The sequence below is a fragment of the Poecilia latipinna genome, unplaced genomic scaffold (genome assembly GCF_001443285.1).
Source record: "Poecilia latipinna isolate Pla-1442-1.1 unplaced genomic scaffold, P_latipinna-1.0 Scaffold230, whole genome shotgun sequence".
NCBI lineage: Eukaryota > Metazoa > Chordata > Actinopteri > Cyprinodontiformes > Poeciliidae > Poecilia > Poecilia latipinna.
In genome coordinates, this window is record NW_015112846.1 from 77,091 (window position 1) to 90,912 (window position 13,822).

The 13,822-nt window shown below is 40.5% G+C and overlaps 1 protein-coding gene and 1 long non-coding RNA gene across 2 annotated transcripts in view; one reads left to right on the forward strand and one right to left on the reverse strand.

Annotated features, from left to right (window-relative positions):
- The first annotated feature begins 149 nt into the window (after positions 1 to 149).
- LOC106947227 (fibrous sheath CABYR-binding protein) lies at positions 150 to 4,592 on the forward strand. Its single transcript, XM_015032084.1, has 2 exons — positions 150 to 388; positions 2,344 to 4,592. The coding sequence occupies exon 2, from the start codon at positions 2,352 to 2,354 to the stop codon at positions 3,978 to 3,980; it is 1,629 nt and encodes a 542-aa protein (XP_014887570.1). The 5' UTR covers positions 150 to 388; positions 2,344 to 2,351; the 3' UTR covers positions 3,981 to 4,592.
- LOC106947228 (uncharacterized) overlaps positions 594 to 13,822 on the reverse strand; it is a 29,203-nt gene continuing 15,974 nt past the window's right edge. The window contains exon 3 of the long non-coding RNA XR_001424947.1: positions 594 to 623. This is a non-coding gene — a long non-coding RNA (uncharacterized LOC106947228). The remainder of the gene's footprint in view (positions 624 to 13,822) is intronic.

A 13,822-nucleotide genomic window follows, 5' to 3' on the forward strand; every position in this document is an offset into this window, starting at 1 on the left:
TGAGAAAAGAAAATGGAGGTGGTCAGTTTGTTATCGCCCCTGTTTGTTAAAAAAAAGGGAACCATGCGCTGCAGTGTGTGTGTGTGTGTGTGTGTGTGTGTGTGTATAAGAGAGAGAGAGAGAGAGAGAGAAAGAGAGAGGGAAAGGGGAGAGGAGGGGTTAAAGACTGGGAGGTATAGATTGCAGACAGAGAGGTACTGGGGTTGGCTGGATTGTGATAGCGACAGATGTCCAGAAAACTGCACTCCTCCGTAACAGCGCACTGCACCTCAGAGAGAAGGAGCGAGGGGCGGAATCTGCAGCTGTCACTCCAAAGGCTTACCTCCATTATCACATCCACCCGGAGACTGGACAAGAAGCCCAACTGGTTCCCCAACAAAAGACACAGGTCAGTCACTGCAAAACTGGATTTTTTTTTTTTTTGATTTAGAAAGAAAAGAAAGAGAAAACAGAGAGATAGAAAAAACGTCACAAAAGGAAGAAAGAAGGAAAAGAGAGTTAGAAAGGTATAGACAGTATTTTTCCCCCCTCAGATTTCACCGTTACAATGAGCCTGTTAGTGCCTCTTCTTTCCAGCTGCGCTTTTTTTTTTCTTCCTCAAACATGTTCAGGCGACCGCAAACCTTTATAGAAATAAAGCAAACCTGAAATAAAAGTTGACACAATCGAGTTTATTATTAATGCTCCCGCATTTCCAGACCCTCGTGAACAAAAAAAAGAAAAAAGAAAAGGAAAAAAAAAAAGGGCAGAGCAGCTGAGGGAAGCGGCGGTGGGTGGGTGAGTTGGTGGGCTGGAGTGGTTGGGGGGATGGAGACCTCTCCGTTACAGCTTTTCAACCCTCATGTATTTCGTGGCGAGTGTGTATTTTAATTTCACTAGCTAGACCTGCTGTAGCCTATATATGGTAGTGTAGTATGTTTAAGCCAGAGTCCCCCCCACCCCCCAACCCACACCCACTCCCCTTGCCAGATTATCTGCTTTTGTAAGTGGGAGCAGCTATACTGGTGAGGAGGGGGCCTCATCCTTTGTTACCGGCCGGCATGGACTGCCTGAGGCTCCATTTGTATTTTGCATGCGACTATCTCTCCAGCATGAGCTGGGTCTACATTTTGAATTTAGTGTCCAAAATTATCCAAACACCAATTGGAATAATAATAATAATAATAATAATAATAATAATAATAAAGGTTGAAAAGACATAAGATGAAATGATTACCCACCTAATTGCTTTGTTTAACATGGGATACACCCAAAAATGGCAGGACTTATAGTTCTGCCATTATGAACTATTATGCTTATCAAATGGTTTTCATTATGGTAAATATTTGATCAAGCTTATTCCAGTTTAGTAGCCTTAATTGCTTTATGAGAGCACTATGGACAGTTCCCCATTTTTTCCACCCCCTGCTGTGGCTGTTCCTGTCACTTTTGACATTGAGACACATTGAAACATAAGAAACATAGCTTTTAAAGATGACACACAGTTGCTGGTTTTGTGGTGTAAAATGGACCAATGGGCAACTCGGTTTGCTTTTGTCTAGTTCACATCCAGACTTGCTTGTTCAACATTTGCTGAAACATTATCCTTAACATAAAGTTGAACTTCCTGTTCTCTTTGGAGTTTTTGCTGCACTCTGTGGCAATCACTGCACTATACACTTCCTCTAGAGGAAACGCCGTGTTGAGACATTAACTTAAAAAAAAAAAAAAAAAACTTTTCCATTTGCTTCCATTCACAAACGGGGATTCGCTGCTCGGACAGAAGATACAGTTTTTCAAGATATGCCAGCATTTGAATGGTCACCAATTGCTAAATAGTTTCAACATTTTTCATGGGAGGAAATGAATATTTCTGGATGTAGATCATAGATCTCAGACTCATGGGTTTGTTGGGCACCACGCCTCACCAGACATTCCTGAAAGGTTGCAGAGAGTGCAGAGCTGTCTGACCTCCCTTAGGTTCCAATACATTAACATTTGTTTTCAAGCCAGTCTCTTTCTGGCAGAGATCCGTTTCCTAATTAAACTTCTTGTTCTCTTCCACACAAGACACTTCTCTATTGAAGTGGCAAAAAAACCCAAACTTTTTATTTAAAGGAACTAAGTTTTACTTTTTGATGAAAAAGAGGAAATGTTACTTTTATTTGTTATTTCTTCATCATATTTTTGATGAATCAATATACTTTCATATTCTATTAGACAACTGTGATGCATCTCATGGGACGGAAGTTGCTGAATGTCATTTGGTTTCAACTTAAATTTACTTATAACTAGCGTGCTAAGATGCTGTTATGCTTTACAAAATCCAAAGGGGAAAACACTTTGTCTTATTTCTTCTTTCAGGAGTCACCATGGGAGGCAAACTGAGCAAGAAGAAGAAAGGCTATGACGTGAGCGACCCCAAAGACAAAAAAGACGAGAGTCCGGCAAGTGGTGCTGGTGCAGAAGAGTCTGCTAAAGTGGAAGATGGAGCTCCACCCACAGGAGCTGAGGAGAGTGCTGGGAAAGATGGTGTGGTAGAGGAAACTGCAGTGTCAGCAGACGCCGCAGCAACAGAGGCTGCAGTACCTCCAGAAGAACCGAAATCTGCCCCTGCAGAGGAACAAGCTCCTGCAGCTGAAGAGGAGGCAGGTCCGGAGCAAAAACCAGAAGCAGCTCCAGTAAAAGACGAGCCAGTTGCCGTGGCAGTGGAAACGACTCCAGCTGTCGACAAACCAGTTGCATTATCAGAGAAAAAAGCACTTGGTGGAGAGGAAAAGGGAGCATCTCCCGAGAAAGCATCTCCAGTGGCTGAAATGGTCCCAGAAGAGCCTAAATCTGCTCCCCCAGAGGAAGTAGAAGCAACAGAGCAGAAAGTAACAGCAGTGGAAGTAACTCCAGTGGAAAAAGTAGAAGCTGTAGTTCAAGAGAAACAAGCTCCTGTAGAAGCACCAGCCGAAGAAGCACCTTGGGCAGAACAAGAGCCCACTGTAGCTGCAGAGAAACCAGTCACAGCCGAAACTGCTCCAGCAGTGGAAACTGAGAAGCCACCAGTGGCTGCAGAAGAATCTTCTCCATCTGAGGAACCCGTGAAAGCCCAGGCCGAACCCGAAGAGCCCCTAGTGGTAGGGCCTCTTGATGCTCTAGGATCTGTGTCACAACCAGACGCTGCTCAGGTCAGCACAGAGCCAGAGTCTGAGGATCAAGAGACTGTGACTGAGCCAGAAGCGATTGAGGTGGAAAGAGTTTCTGCTACTGCAGTGCCTGAACCTGAACCAGAGGCCGAGCCAGTGGCAGAGGTAGTTTCCCAACCAGAGCCCGAGCAAGACGCAGTTCAAACTACAGAGGCAGAGTCTACAAAAGCACCAACACCAGAACCTGAGCAAGATGAAGAGAAGAAACAGCTAGAAGAACCTGAATCCCAACCAGCATTGGCGGCACCTGAGACTGTTGAACTTGAGACTGTTGAAGCAGAATCATCTGAGGTTTTGGAGGCTGTGGTAGAGAATGCCTCTGCAGAAAATCATCATGCAGAAGAAGAATCTGTGTCAGCAGAAGTCCCGGGCTCCAATGATGCAACTGAGTCACAAGCTGCAGAACCTGTACCTGAGATTGTCATCTCACAGTCTGCCTCTGCTAACAACATGACTGTGGAATCTGATAAGACAGCTGAGACGTCCTTGGAAGAAGTGCCTGGCCCGGAGCCTGAGAAGGAAAGCAAGATGGAAAATGGAGATTTAGGAAGCCCTTCCTCCACGGAGAATGGGGTAGATCCAGTTATAGCGGTGAACGGGGAGTGCGCTGATAATACTAATGCCGTGGCCATGCGTGCAGAAGAATTTGTGAATGGGAACGAAAAATCAGAGGAGACGCCTTTCGAGGAGCAGTGCGATTTTGAACTGAAAAAGGACGTGAACCTGTGTGGGGATGTCCAGGAAGTTCCTGACACAGTCTCAGACATGGTGGAGGGTCTCAGCACTGAGGTCACCCAGGCAGTCTAAATTGAAACCTCCTTGTTTTGGCACTGTGAGTCAGTTCAATCATGCGATGGTGAGAGAAAACCACCAAGGAATCACAGACAGCTACGCTTTCTGAAACGCTTTAACCACTGCACTGTTTTTAATGGTAACTCAAGAAAAAAAAAAAAAAAGCTTTTTTTTTTTTCCTCTTGGGTCGCCAAAAATGTAATGCAACCACTTTATAGAGAGTGACGAACATGTTGCAATGGAGATGGAAGTGCAACGAAGAGATTTGAGTCGGTGTTTTTGGTGCAGACAGACAGTGGAGCTGGACAGCATGGCAAAAAAACACACTCACATTAAATATGGTATTGAATGAATGAATACATTTGTGTTTGAGACAAATAAATACTGCAATTGGAAAAATTGGTAATTTTTTCAATTACCCAGTCTGGGTAATTGGGGGGGAAAAAAACAAACATTCATGAGTAGCATATTCTTGAACTTAGACTTTCATATATCCTTTCTATTGCTATATGAAGCAACATGACGTAAATGTTTTGGCCTTTTATAATAACTGTACTTGTAAGGACTGTTAATTTTGAAATGATTGTTCAGAACAGAAAATAAAAAAGATTGATTGTTGTAGTCCACAGTGATCTCCATTTTTTTTTTAATTTCATGATTTCTTACGTCAACAAGAAGGTTTGATAGACCAAATCAAAAAAGATTTACAATTTAGAATTTGATGTTTCAAGTCATCCAAATAGTGACATAAACAACACGTTTGAATTGTTTTTCTGACCACCCAAATGACAGTAGTGTATTTATTGTTTATTTTATATATTAATTTCTCAAATAACACCAGAAGTTTGAGGTCCAGATCAGAATTTCCGTTAGTTTTATTTTCTGTTTGGACTACTTGAGGCTGTTGAACAGCAATGAGCTCAGTGTTTTTCCTTGGCCTCTGAAAGCAGAGCAGCAGCAATGTCTAAGATGATGGTCCTCGTAATTTCAAACAACATGTTGACATTTGCTGTCACTGTGGCTCATAAATGCCTTAATGGATTAGAGTTAAGGTGATTATTCATGTCTACACCGACTGTCGGACCTCTGGACGGGAGAGAGTTCTGCAACCTGCATGTCAAAAATGAGCAAGCGAAAAGACGTGAACATGCTGAGCAGAGTGTTTGGATTTTCAGAAGCAAAACCAGTTTTTTTTTTTTGTCACATCGCCTTTCCTCATAGCTGAAGCACACGACACTAACGCTTCACAGATCCATACTGGGGAAGGGGAACTCAAGGAGGGGGGGAGGGGCAGGAATGCATGCAGGAGGCAGAGAAAAGAATGAAGAGGCTGGGATGGGGAGGGGCTTTAGGGGATCAAAGGCTTTGATGTACCATGGAGTTAAAAAAAGAAAAGGTCACTTTTTACACAGTTTCACACGCTGAATTAAGAGTTTGGACGTAACGAGGTCCAGTATATTGCCGTGCCTTGCTCCTACAAATGATCTCAGCTGAAACATGTTTTGGTACAGTAACTTCCTTCTGTGACATAAACTTCCTGCGTGGTGTGTACATTTGATTGATTTGGATTTTGTAACTAACCATTTAATACCAACTCTGAATCTATTTAATCTTCACCATTCTGTTTAGCCCGTTGACTGATGTGTAGTATTTGACTAAAATGTTTTGTTTGAATATTACTGATCTCTCCTGTATTATGCGCTTTGTTTTGTGATAAGACATCCTCAACTTATTTTCTTCTTATCGACAGTATGCTAAACCTTTACAGAATAATCTATTGAAATAACAATTACAGATCAGGCTTACAGTGAGTTCGAGCGTAACAAATACTACTGTAACACAACCTTGAAAATCCCACTGAACCATAAAGTGAGCACATCAAATCAACACTGTGCTGAGTCTATTTGGTCATTCTCAGAATTGGTGTCAATTTAACTCTTACAGTTATTTCAACAGGAGACTGAGTCATTTCAACACTTGAAACAGGTATAATTATACTCAATCTCTTGTTGAAACGACTCCGAAAGAAATGAAATTAATACCAATTCTGAAAAGAACCAAACGGACTCGGCACAGTGTTGATTTTACTCTGCCAAAGAGACCTGATGATACAAATGTCCCATAAGCAGCTCCATAACGGGCCCATCCGCATACCAGCTCTCTCCGCTTTCATAGAAAAATATGCGGCACTGCATACTTATGACAGGAATGCTGTGGAGAGGGTCTGGGGCCAGAGACGCTCAACTTCCAGGGAAGTTTTCTGTTTTGCTTTTGAAAGGAATTTCACTCAGAGAATCCTGCTTTTGAAGTGATTAAAACTGAAATCAGTTACTTTTCATGAACTAAAAGGACGTACATCATTTCTTTGAGGATTTTTTTGAGATACATTCTGTTGTCAAGTAATTGCTGCAGATTGTAATACTAAAACATATTGATTATATCAGTTTTTTTATCCTTTATAAGAGAAGGGAGGGACAGCTTAGTTTTAAAAGCTGTTTAAAGTTCCCTTTAGTAAAACATTTAATGTAGAAAACAAAAACAAATGAAAATTCTTAAGCAAAACAAAACACCCATCAAAAACCTATATAAAATCCTAATATGCTTATTCTACCATCTTTTGTTTGAGAAATAAATAGATTTCCGATTACTGAAGACGTATAATTTCAACACTTCTTAGTTCACTTGGCTTCATTTTCTTTAGATATAGTGTGTGTGTGTGTGTGTGTGTGTGTGTGTGTGTGTGTGTGTGTGTGTGTGTGTGTGTGTGTTTGTGTAGGAGAACAGAGTCCTTGTCCTTTGGCTCCTGATTTACACACTGCCTTAAAGTTGCATGTTTGTGAAAGGCCAGCTGCACTGCCTGGTTACCCTGACACTATGTGCTCTATATGCACGCCCCTGCACAACGCTCAGACTGTGTTTCAGCCTCTTTCTAGCCTGAAGGCTTTGGTTATCCCCAACTGATGCTTCTGAGAAGGAAAAGAAAATGTGAAATAAATCCAAACTTTGCGTGTGTGTGGTCGAATCTTGAAGGCATGGAACTATTGATTCAGGTTGTTTTTGTCGATAAAAGCGAGGGTTGGAGTTCACTGATCAATTCTCAACTTTTGCTGTGCAAACACGAAGGCAGAAAGCTCTATTTATTTTGTAAAACCTAGTTGCCTGATCTTTAGTTCCATTAGGTTCTCCTCATAAACAACTTATTCACTCCTTCCTCTTTAACATGGCTTAATTTTTAACAGTGTGCCACAATTAAAGTGCTTTACATTTGTCTGTTTAAGCAGAGCCTTAAATATAACCAGTAGCCAATGCAGCTAAAGGCAACACAAGAAGCAGTACCTTACATTGTGAAGGATATTCGCTAGTCTGCCTTCACCCACATGTATAAACACGGTTTCGAATAATGCCAGCTCTCCCTCTTTAGCTTTAACAACATTTTCTCATACCAGAGTTACACATCAATGTCCCTACGGACCTTGCAATGTGATCTGGTGAACAGCCAGACTGGAACAAGAAGGGGGCATCCTCAAGCTGTTACCAGAAAGCTGGGAGCAGGAAATTGTTGAAAATGTCTGGGTCTGCTGAAGGATTTAGAGCTCCTGGATGCAGCTGCTCTCCCTTTAAGGCCCATTCAATAAAAAAAAAAAAAAAAAAAAAAAGCTTTCGACAAGCTGTTTGAGTTTATCTTAAGACCACATGAAGTTTGAAGGCTTGTACTGACACAGAAAGTTAGCGCGCTTCTTGCTGTTGACTCTGGGACATTTTACTGAGCTCTTAAGAGCCACCCATTCTCGGTTTTTGTTTGAAACAGAGCTAGAACTTATACACGTGGTGTCGTATTAAGTGATCTAGAAGAGAGAATGAATGATTTTGTTAATACAGGCACATTCAGTCATGTTGTAAAACCCACTAAAGTCATGAGATCTTACCTTCCCTGCTTTTTTTAATTTTCAGATGCATATTTATAAAACTTCTGTTTTGTGGCTGTTAAAAGGACAGCACTTCAAAAATTACAACTTAATGAAGAAAATTTGTTTTCACTCTGTATAGATTTGTCATCAATGTATTTCATGTACTCATTCTAAACTTACTCTCATTAAGGTGGTGAGCACCACAGGGCACTGTACTCTCACTGTTCCTTTTCATACGGTTCCTCTCCGACTTCCAGCACAAGTCAGAGTCCTGTCACCTGCAGAAATACTCAGATGACTGTGGAGTCGACAGCTCTTTGAAAAATCATGAATGAGTTGCAAATTTTAACTTCTCTTTGGGATTAATCAAGTATTTTCAAATTCAATTTCATTCAATTAATTGAAATTAATTCAATTTCATTCAAGCAGGAATGAAATGTTCCTGCTTGAAAAAAATATGTAAAACTGCATATTGTAAAGACAAGTAAGAATACACGTGTTCTAACGTGATGTGCGCAGCTTTAGGCTATAATAAGAGTCAGGCAGCTAAATTATAGCACATTATCACTTATTACTGAAACAGCAGAGTGGCAAAGCAGAGCACAAGCAAGGCATCTCCAAAAACAAATAACTCTCTGTACATTTTTTTTTTTGGACTCTTTCCCTTCCTAGACAAAAAACACACATAGACAAATGTGGCATTTGTTATTGTGCCTGCAGGAAGTTCCTCTCCTTCCTTCTCTGTAAAACATTCAGGAGATGCACTAAGTGATGCACTAAGATCTGCAAAAATAAATTCATTTCCTGTGGTGACCGAAGCAAAAAGAGAGATTTCTGTTTAAATCTTTCTATTTTTTTTTCTTCAAGTCTGTTTTTACACACATTAAGGCTTTAATGTTTCCCCTAATTTGTAAATTAGACTATTTATCTCTACTTGTGTCAATAGTAGAGCCCTGGATGCATTGATGTGGGCATGTGTGCTTAAGCTGTCATTGTATCAGGGAGAGCAGAACCCTATTAGAAAGAGCCTGGTGGTGGTCAGGATCAATACTGATCTGCTGCGCTGGTCTAATGGATGCTGATTCCTTCTTGTCTGTCCAGAGATCCCATCACCTTAAGCTCCTTACACATGCACATGCTGTCTCTCAAACACACACGCTCACTCTCTCTCTCTTTCTCTCTCACACACACACACACACACACACACACACACACACACACACACACACACACACAAAGACACTTGTGTCCAAATTCTGCTGAAGCTGCGGCTGCTGAAGAGAGTGAGCACTTACAGCGGCCCATTTTCTGCATCCATGAATGTGTGCTTGAGAGACAGGGATGAAACTACATGTTATACTCTGTGGAAGCAGAGTGTAGCGCTAATAAGTTACTCACTAAATATGATTTAAAAAATGTATAAGAAGAGAGAAACACCCAAAACACACCGGACCGCTGCTTATCAGTACAGACTTAGTTCTGGGGTTAGCAGAGTCGTTTGTTTTTCAGGAGCCCTGCCCCGGTGCTGAGATCACAAAACAAAGCAAGTATCAATGTGGAGGTTATCTCACCTTTCACTTTGGCTCAACCCCTGCTGAGATTTCCAGAGTTCAGTGTTGTATCAGCAAGCTTTCGGTGTTGCAGTGTACGCAGAGCACGGCTCCAAATTGAAAGCTGAGATGGCATCCATCTGCTGCGCCCATCCTTTGGTTAGAGTGGATAATATCTTCATTTCCAGCCCAGCCTTTCAATGCAGCTCTAAACTCGTGGGAGGACAATATGCTGTTCAAAGCACTTCTATTATGAATTTTGTTTGCTACTTTATTCTTGAGAGACCCTGCCAATTTAAGATATTACTTTTATAACTCCCTGGCATTTCTCATATCTCGGAGTAGCTGTATGGTTGTGCGAAGAGAGTCATTTGAACCTGGAAATCATGAGTGAGAAGGAAAATGGAAATCTATATTGCATCCAGGAAGTATTCATAGCACTTCCATTATCCCATATTCTGCTATGTTACAAGCTTATTCCAATTTGTACTAAATTCATCTCTTTCCTCAAAAATTCGACATGCCAGTAGCCCATTATCCCAAAGTGGAAAAATGTTTTGAGTATTTTTCAAATTTATTTAAAAAGAGAAAAACAAAAAAATCACTTTTTTTATAAGTATTTACAGCCTTTGCTTAATATGTTGTTAAGTGCTTCTAGTCATTAGAAGCACTCAAAGCACTTTACTCTAGAAACACATGAGAATAGTTTGAGTCACAAGTATAAGCATATTCATACACTCATGTCCAGATTGGAAGACAACTTGGGGTGTAATCAATGCTGTAATCGAAACTTAACAGTGGTTCAACAAAATATTAGTATAGTTGTCTCATTCACAAATCCAATTGGACTCCTACTTTTATCACCCCATCTTTAAGCTGGGTTGACAAATAAGCAGCCATTGTTTTGATTGGACAGACAGGAATTAAAAATCAGTTTTGATTTGGGGAGGGCTTTACTTGATAATTACAACGTCTATAAGCACACCTCTAAGTCACAGAGGACAATGTTCAAAAGTCTTTTCAAAAGTCTCGCAGAAACAGAATAGTTTAAGCACAAAAAAAAATGTATCACCACAAATCTGACAAGCTGACCAAGCGTCGTTCTGATGAAGCTTCTTGAAGACGTTTGAGGTTCATTCATACATAATCAACTTCCACTTAGTTCTCACTCAGCACTGCCGGCTGAGGGAAGTCATTGACTGCCTGATAAACCAATCATAGACGGACCTTGAGTGGCATTCGAGCTCCGGCTCTCTGGACAGCAAATTAAAATTCATTATACTGAAAGATGAAAAGCTATTGCTTTTGTCTTTTACCATCACCTAACTGGGGCTGCTTTCACATTCACAAGTTTCTAGGCCATCTATCCACTGAATAGATGGAGCTGGAAATTCAGTGCTTAACACAATAACAATATCTAAAATTATAAGATGTGGGTCAGAGCTCACGAGTCTTATGATCATGTTTAATATGTACAACTGGTAGGGACTAATCTACTCTCAACATTTTGAAAATGTGCAGAAGTCCTTATGTCATCCTTAATATGTGCAGAAAGTCTTTCGCATATCCAATACATTTAGTATAGCATAAATTTGAAATATTTTAAATGCACAGCATCTATGGCAACATGTTCACTAATCAAGTTTTAAATGGTCAAAGTGTCCGGCCTTTATTGGCTTCACCTGCTCTGTGATCGTTACTGTAGGTGTCAGCAATGTTTAACCTTCTGTTTCATTGTTTTATGTTCATTTTGTGATTACAGTCTTATTTATATATGTCATGTCTTCAGCTCAACCTGCTCGGCAGAAGGAAAGTAGCTTTGGGCTGCAATCTGGCATACTTGCAAGTACTGTGCATGCACTCTCCCTGTTTTAAATAAGTAAAGCTGAATCTGAAAAAAGAGAAAAAAAACCTGATAATCTGAGGTGTTTATGTGCTCTACAATGTTTTGTCCTTTTAAAGATAAAATTCCTGATTGTAACAAACTAAACCTTTATTGCCTTTTATGACAAATACATTGTAGCTTAAAATAACTATTAAGCAATAAAAACCTCATAACAAAAGTTAAGTTCTCCATTCAGCAGTGAACTCATAATATCATAATGGATAACTAGCGAGACTTTTCCTAACCTCAAAGGCAAAACTAAATGTCTTTTTTAATGACAAAACAAAGATCGAGTTCACTACTGAAATCTGACTGGAAGACATTTATGTTTTCAGCATCAATTGAAAAATTAAATAATCATTAAAAGAGTGAAGAGTTTCTGGTTAAGAATATGTTTGTGTCTTACAATAAAGATGAAAACGTATCTGTGTGCTATCAACCTGAGCCCTCCAAAGTGTGCACAATAGATAAAAAGGTGAAATAAAAAAGAAAACACATTTCCTACTCTGATTCTGACATTGGAGTTTGTCGTTTCACGGTGGAAAGGGAAATCTAATAATGCAGACAGAAAGCACTTTACGGCGTTCTACTTAAAGCAACACATTCTAATGTAATTTCTGTGCAGCTGAGATAAAATTCCCATATTAAATTGATTCAGTGCCAGGCACTATGGCCGCCGAGGAATGTCCGCCGGGAACAGACGACCTTCACTTTGCCTTTGGTTACAAATAAAACTAAATCAAAGCCTCTTCTTGTTTAGTGCGGCCCCTCCACACTTTGCTCCTGGTGAATTATTTATATGTGAAATGAAATGACCTCTGGCACGTTAAAACCAGTAGAGATTGGGCAAGGACAAAACGGACTGAGTGACAGGCGGGGGGGGGGGGAGGGGGGCAGAAGGTTGCAGGGAAAACAAATAGTTTAAGTCTGTTTTTGCACACGCTGTAGAGCAGAACTACAGCCGGCTGAGAGGAAAGAGGAAGAAAGATATAGAAAAAGTGATAGCTCAGCTTTCACCAGAAACCTGCAGGCGTTTCAGATGTTTGAAGCATTTCTTTCTACACTTGTTTCTGTTTGTGCTGCGCAGAAAAGGTGAAAGGTGACGGAAGTCGAGTGGCTTTTTCTTACACCAGCTTTCTTACACCTATTGATTTTGAAATTTTGCCTTACTTTGCCGTTTTAGTTTTGTTTTTTCTAAGTCACACTTTTGTAAAAAAAAAATCTTAGGAATAAAATGCAAGCTGGATGGTGTAAGCAGGTCGGAGACCTAAAGGCTTGGCAGTTTGCAGCCATCGAACATTTCCACTGCCTGCAAACCTTTTAAATGACTGCTTGTTAGAGTAAGCTCTCGTTCTCTGATTTATTTTGCTGAAACTGAAAGACGGCTTTACAGGCAGCAGGACACTCTTATCGATCTTATGTCAGTGCTTCGAAGTTGTTTCAGTGTTGACGAATATAGATCAGTCAGAACGACAACAAATCAACAAATATTCCCAAGAGCCACTGCATTTATGTAAAATAATTTACATCTCTTGAATATTTCCAGATTTCAAAGAGCTACGTAAAGAGTTTGCCAAGCAGTAACTTAAAACCAAACTTGATGTCAGTTAATCTATAAAAGGATGGAAAACAGAAGGAAGTGAGCAGCGCATGACAATATTCTAGCAACAAAAATAGAGTGGCTCCAATATGACAGCTTGAAATGCTACTTTTTTCTTTAATCCCAGTTTACATATTGGGTCACACACGCAACCGTGTACCATTGTTATAGTGGAAAATGTCTTTGTGTCGTGCTTCGTTTACACTGCTTGGTCATACAACTGAATCTAATAGCGAATGAAAGGGTATCTTTGGCAGGTAGACGCTAAAACTCCTGATTCGAGGAGCTAACTGTACTTAGCAGCTCAATGCATTTTTCACCTGCAGTGAAGATACGCTGACAGCAGCGAGCAGAGGGTCTCCTCTTACGTTCCTTCTGCATGTTTACAAAATGATGCTCACACAGCAGCACAGAAGCCTTTTATCATACTGTGTGAGAAGAGTCCAGACAGACAGACGGACGGACATGCCAGAATCCTGGTAGAAGCAACATATAACGTAGAGCATTTAGACTGCAAATATGACAACCAACGTTGTCATAACGTGGGTTTGTGTGTAGAATTAACTGAATACAATTCGGAGTAAGGTTGTAACACGACAAAATGTTGAAAAAGTGAAGCGCTGTGTGAATGCTTTCCGGATGCACTGTATGATCTTTGTGTTCACTTGAACTAACTTTGCCAGCATGAGCGTTTCTCTGAAGGAACACTGAAGCAGTGTGACCGATCATCCTCCAGACCGGCAACAAAGAAGTGAAAACAGAGACTGAAATCTATTCAGAATAGTGACAGGCAGTATTGGTTCTTGCATGAATGGGGTCTTGGGCGAAGAGTTCCTCCTTCTATCCTCAAACCCCCATCACTATCTCTTCTACGTACGAACACAACAAGCAGCCACCTTGACAAAGCTTATTTT

Bases quoted from the DNA above. Each gene is read 5' to 3' on its own strand.
- LOC106947227 (XM_015032084.1), top strand. From the start codon at position 2,352: ATGGGAGGCAAACTGAGCAAGAAGAAGAAAGGCTATGACGTGAGCGAC.